The sequence below is a fragment of the Triticum dicoccoides genome, chromosome 7A (genome assembly GCF_002162155.2).
Source record: "Triticum dicoccoides isolate Atlit2015 ecotype Zavitan chromosome 7A, WEW_v2.0, whole genome shotgun sequence".
In the NCBI taxonomy this organism is placed as follows: domain Eukaryota; kingdom Viridiplantae; phylum Streptophyta; class Magnoliopsida; order Poales; family Poaceae; genus Triticum; species Triticum dicoccoides.
Window position 1 is genome coordinate 144,590,468 of NC_041392.1, and position 6,240 is coordinate 144,596,707.

At 45.0% G+C, this 6,240-nt stretch overlaps 1 protein-coding gene across 1 annotated transcript; it reads right to left on the reverse strand.

Annotated features, from left to right (window-relative positions):
• Positions 1–410: 410 nt before the first annotated feature.
• Positions 411–5,995, reverse strand: LOC119332501. Its single transcript, XM_037605679.1, has 2 exons — positions 5,348–5,995; positions 411–657 (listed from the first exon to the last, which is right to left on the reverse strand). Exons 1-2 carry the CDS (start codon positions 5,732–5,734, stop codon positions 622–624), a joined length of 423 nt encoding a protein of 140 aa, XP_037461576.1. The 5' UTR covers positions 5,735–5,995; the 3' UTR covers positions 411–621.
• Between the last annotated feature and the right edge of the window lie 245 nt (positions 5,996–6,240).

Consider the following 6,240-nt stretch of genomic DNA (forward strand, 5'->3'; position numbering starts at 1 on the left):
GGCAAGGAAACGGAACCTGACAAGCGTCGAATGGAAGATAAGCTAGCTAGCGACCGATCAATCATGAAAGTTGTTGGATAACAACCCATTACGTGAGGGAAATTAACCGCGTCTTTGCAGCCAAGCCAAGTCTTCTCCCCTTTTGCCTGCAACAAACAAGCAAGGATTCCACTTGCACCAACACAGAACAGCAAATCCACGGCTAATGGCTCGGCGATTTTGTCACCATCAGGCGACACTGTAATCTTTTTATTTATTTTTAAACGGAGGCGACACTGTATTTTGACCGCGAAAGCATGGCGCGCTTGGGCTCGCTAATGCGACGGCCCTACTCGACCCGCCTCGTTAATGTGTTTGGGGCAGAAGCAGATGATTTTCCCCGAGAACAGATCCAAAAATATCTTAGGTGGTACGACGTCTAATCGTGGCAACTAGCCAACTTGTTCCCTCTCGTTCAGATAACCATCAGACCGAATGTACAACTAGTCTTAGACAAGTTCAAAAAATGCGGCAAGTTTTCTTTGGTGACATGATGGTACATTTTATGGGAGAGCATTTATGGGAGAACACATGTTCTGCTAGTTCTGTTAACCACAAGAGACTGAAAGAGCCCTGCCTGGATCAGGCAGCCTGCGGCTTCTCCTCGGCCTTCTTTGGCTGCAAAGAAGAACAGACAACAAGAATTTCATCAAGAATTCACAAGAGGAGCAAAAACCCATACTACCAGGTACTGAACAATAGCAGGCCTGGTCCCGAATTGAAAATTAAAGCATGCAATCCAAATTACCAGCAGCACATATATTTCAGCCCCAAACAGAAACCCGCTCTGGCGATCCTACCAATTTCCGATCCACTACCGAGAAGTGAGACTGAGATGGGATGCTCTCAACCTACTTAAATGCGTGTAGCAAAAACACCACGATCTACCATGAATGGCGTGGATATGCCAGCAAACGCCTCAATTCAGTGAAGTAGCTGATCTTGTAAATATGCAACATGTTTTTTCTTAATCCACAGCAACATGTGGGTTTCTTGGTAGCAGTACGAAGAAAATCGTTTCCTACAATAATAGGTGATGCCTGTAAAGAAAGAAAATAAATCTACCACGGATGTCCAAGGTATCATTAGAGATTAAACAAAACTAGAAATAACACCCGCACTTTCAAACAACAACAAAGCCTTTAGTCCCAAGCAAGTTGGGGTAGGCTAGAGGTGAAACCCATAAGATCTCGCAACCAACTCATGGCTCTGGCACATGGATAGCAAGCTTCCACGCACCCCTGTCCATAGCTAGCTCTTTGTCGATACTCCAATCCTTCAGGTCTCTCTTAACGGACTCCTCCCATGTCAAAATCGGTCGACCCCGCCCTCTCTTGACATTCTCCGCACGCTTTAGCCATCCGCTATGCACTGGAGCTTCTGGAGGCCTGCGCTGAATATGCCCAAACCATCTCAAACGATGTTGGACAAGCTTCTCCTCAATTGGTGCTACCCCAACTCTATCTCGTATATCATCATTCCGGACTCGATCCTTCCTCGTGTGGCCACACATCCATCTCAACATACGCATCTCCGCCACACCTAACTGTTGAACATGTCGCCTTTTAGTCGGCCAACACTCCGCGCCATACAACATTGCGGGTCGAACCGCCGCCCTGTAGAACTTGCCTTTTAGCTTTTGTGGCACTCTCTTGTCACAGAGAATGCCAGAAGCTTGGCGCCACTTCATCCATCCGGCTTTGATTCGATGGTTCACATCTTCATCAATACCCCCATCCTCCTGCAACATTGATCCCAAATACCGAAAGGTGTCCTTCCGAGGTACCACCTGGCCATCAAGGCTAACCTCCTCCTCCTCACAGCTAGTAGTACTGAAACCGCACATCATGTACTCGGTTTTAGTTCTACTAAGCCTAAACCCTTTCGATTCCAAGGTTTGTCTCCATAACTCTAACTTCCTATTTACCCCCGTCCGACTATCGTCAACTAGCACCACATCATCCGCAAAGAGCATACACCATGGGATATCTCCTTGTATACCCCTTGTGACCTCATCCATCACCAATGCAAAAAGATAAGGGCTCAAAGCTGACCCCTGATGCAGTCCTATCTTAATCGGGAAGTCATCGGTGTCGACATCACTTGTTCGAACACTTGTCACAACATTATTGTACATGTCCTTGATGAGGGTAATGTACTTTGCTGGGACTTTGTGTTTCTCCAAGGCCCACCACATGACATTCCGCGGTATCTTATCATAGGCCTTCTCCAAGTCAATGAACACCATATGCAAGTCCTTATGCTCCCTATATCTCTCCATAAGTTGTCGTACCAAGAAAATGGCTTCCATGGTCGACCTCCCAGGCATGAAACCAAACTGATTTTTGGTCACGCTTGTCATTCTTCTTAAGCGGTGCTCAATGACTCTCTCCCATAGCTTCATTGTATGGCTCATCAGCTTAATTCCACCCGCACTTTGAAACCCGTAATTCTCTAGGAGCAACATGGCTCCTAAATTTTATTTCTAAATGACTCTCCAGCACATCAGTGGCATACTATGGCCCAGGAGACAAATATGCTTCTCGAAACATGAAAATGGGCATGACAGCAATCAGAGATGAGTATGTGGAGAATATCATTCAATCATAAGGAAAAAAGGAATTAAAAGGTTGAAAACAAAAATATCATTCTTTTTAACGAAAATAACTTTTGGTGCGCGAAACACATCTGGCATTAACAGAAAATCAAATGCTGTGCTACTGTGAAGAATAAAGGGTTCACAAGCAGAAAAAAATATAGGGTCGTACACAACATACAGAAGTATGTATGTACTGTATACAGGTATGTCAAAGTACGGACAATTAGAAACTATATGATGTCCAAGAACTATTAGAGCATGCAACGTGCAGTTCATTATTTGAGTTCTTTGGTGAAAAACTTGTGCCCAAGAGAAATGTACGGCTGCGTCTAGTTTGGGTTTAAAATAGTTATATGTCAGGTAACAGTACATACGATTAATAGAAAATAAATTTTACCCAGGAACTACTGGAGTGTGCAATGTGAAGTTGATTATCCGAGTATTACAGTGGAAATCTTGTGGGCAAGAGAACCATATGGAAGTTCAATCCAATTTATTAGTAAACTTCTTTAAGCATAACTGCACAAGTACACGTTACATATAGCACTGTCTTCTTCTACTAATGACAGTTTCTACAAAAGTTATTAAGTTATGACAATTGGAACTATGTTCAGGTTCTACTAGTGCAGATTGGAAATTCTTTAGAAACTACTCCCTCTGTCCCATAGTATAAGATGTTTTTTGACACTACACTAGTGTCAAAAAACATCTTACATTATGGGACAGAGGGAGTAAAATTTATCTGCATGAAGGAACACAAAGCACTCTTTGTTATTTAAATTAAATGAATTTGTTCATAAAAGGGTAAGAAGCCTATGTACAAGGTTGGCTGAGGAGGCGCCTAAAATGGCCACTCAAATATGCTTCTTCAATTTATTTTTTCGACAGAACAGACAGGATGACTGCCTACTGCACTAATAAAACAAGGATGTGTTTATGGTCTTATTACAAAGGTATTGAGCCAATGCAGCATTCTTGAATGAAAATAGGTAAGCACTAGTGTAATACATTAAGCATTTCTTTCCTACAAGGACCCAGGCATAAATTTCTGTAGGAGTGAAAAACATCAGAAAGTCTAGGCAAATCATGGAAGGATGACAAATGGAGTAGAAATTAAACACTGAGAGAGCTCAAGTAAACAATAGATTAAACCAACCATCAAATAGGTGAAAAAACAAGAAAAGAAGTCAAAATGATGTATCGGTGTTTGCTTGACTGCCCTAAGAACAACCAGGAGTAACAGTACTGCTAAGATTAGTAGACATCTTTCGAAATTAAGAAGATTTTTTAATAACTCATACTACGCCAGCTAAAGAAAAGGATGATGCCGTAAAATGCATGCGGCCAAACCATATCAATGCTGGTCAGAGAGATCTAATAATATGCAATCAAATTTAATAGTTAACATAATATTTTATTGACTTTACAATTCAAAACCCATTTTTTTAATGTTATGAATGACTAAAAAAGAGTATGTTCCATGAGCCAGCGTTAAATGCATAGTACCAGCCTATGGGCTGGCAGTAGTGATCATGATTCCCCTTATCAAACTGGATTATAAATGGCAAAACCAGTTGTGATCCTAACCAGTGGCGGAGCTACGTTGGGGCCAACCCATGCTCTGGCCCACACATCTCAGGTGTAACACTGCCTAATTAGCCTGCCAACTGACCTGGACCATCTCTTTTCTAGGCCTTTTTCTTTGGGCTGGCCTGCCCAACTAATCCAATGAAGCTCTGCCACTGATCCTAACTCCCTTTTATAGAATGTCAAATAAATTTCAAATACTACCTCCGTCTCAAAATGTAAGATGTTAGCTAGTGGAGGTAGTATTATTTATAAAGTTGCACACAAATGGTACACCTTGACGGTTTCTCAAAAAAAAGTACACCTTGACACAGTATACAGGAACTTGAACTTTATGCAGCAGCTCGAAGGGATCATGCATTCAAATGTCATTTTGAATGGTTTTGCTCAGTACATGCACAGAATCAATGATGGTGAAATAATTGATGGCCACAAAAAATAAGTATGCATGCACGGTATGACATGAAAAGTAATTATCGACAGATCATATAATTACTCAACATACAAAATGTTGGAGTATCACCAAAGAGCTAGCTATGGACAGGGGTGCGTGGAAGCTTGCTATCCATGTGCCAGAGCCATGAGTTGGTTGCGAGATCTTATGGGTTTCACCTCTAGCCTACCCCAACTTGTTTGGGACTAAAGGCTTTGTTGTTGTTGTTGTTGTTGTTGTAATGTTAGCAATGTTTGACGAAAAGAAAGGAAGGTAAATGAGGTTACATCAAACCCGGCAATAGCAATACAACTGAAATTAAGCATCAAGCAAAATAAGACAAGTATGCACAACACAGGTGATATATGTGAAACATAGTACAGGGCCACAAGCAAAAGCAAAGCACAGCACAGGCTACATCGTTATTAATCTACATTTTTTTGCAAAATCCTACTTATTCCATTCTACATATGGATAATAGCATAACACTCGGGTGCACCTAAGATGTTTGATACAGCGAGCCATTGTCAAAGAGGTTCCATGACCACATATAGAAGTTGAATGAGCGACAATGTACACAGCAAATATCTGAATTCAACGAGAGATTTCAGCGCAACTTAGTAAGATACACCCACGCACGTAAGGTGTTCGACAGAAAGTGAAACGACGAAACAGAGCAGAAGAGGCACCTTGATCCCAGGGAATGACATGCCGAGCTCCTCCTCGGGGATGACGACGGGCCACTTCTCCCCGGCCTCGCGGAAGAGCTGCTCGGTCTCGAGGAGGCGGCCGCGGGCGAGGATCTGCTCGCGCATGCCCTGCGCGGTGGCGCCGTCGGCAGCGACGAAGGCCTCCTCGGCGCCGTTGAGGTAGGTGACGAGGACGCGCGGCGGCGGCTGGGCCTTGGGGTCGTCGGCCGCGGCCGGGGAGGGCAGGCGCCGCAGCTCGACGGAGCAGGTGGGGTTGGAGTCCTTGGCCTTGCGGCCGTTGCACTGCGCGAGGAGCTCCACGGCAGCCGCCTTCCGCGGGTCCAGAGGGTTGTACTCCACCACCACCCTCGACAGGAACTTGAGCATCTCCTCCGGCCGCCGCTTTCCCCCGCTCGTTCGCCGGCTTCGATCCGCTTCCAGAGGACAGGCCGCGGTTCCCGCGAGGGAATCCTCTGGAGATGGGTATGATGAGCAGGGGTAGCAGGGCCAGCAGCGTAGGGTGGGGGCGGATGGGAGAGCGGCGGTGGCGCGCGACGGCTAGGAAACCAGTGCGGTGGCGCTCGATGGGACGTTTAGTTGTTAACGGAGAGGGGGCGGCGCCGTTTTTTCCTGCGGAGCAGATCTCGCAAGGTTAGGTACTTAGGTGGGCTTTGCTCCGGCCATTTGCAGCTGAAAAAGGATGGGTCTGGGCTTTGGTTGGCACAGCCTGCTAACATGAGAAGCTCAGAGCAATACAGCCGGATGGCCCAAACGCGTGGAGGATGGCCCACTGACCGATCAAAAATATCTCTCCACATTTTTGTTGGCTAGCTTTTTTTCGTCCCACCTCCACCTCCCTTCTTCATGCTGATTTTTCTTATCCACCGGCTTAT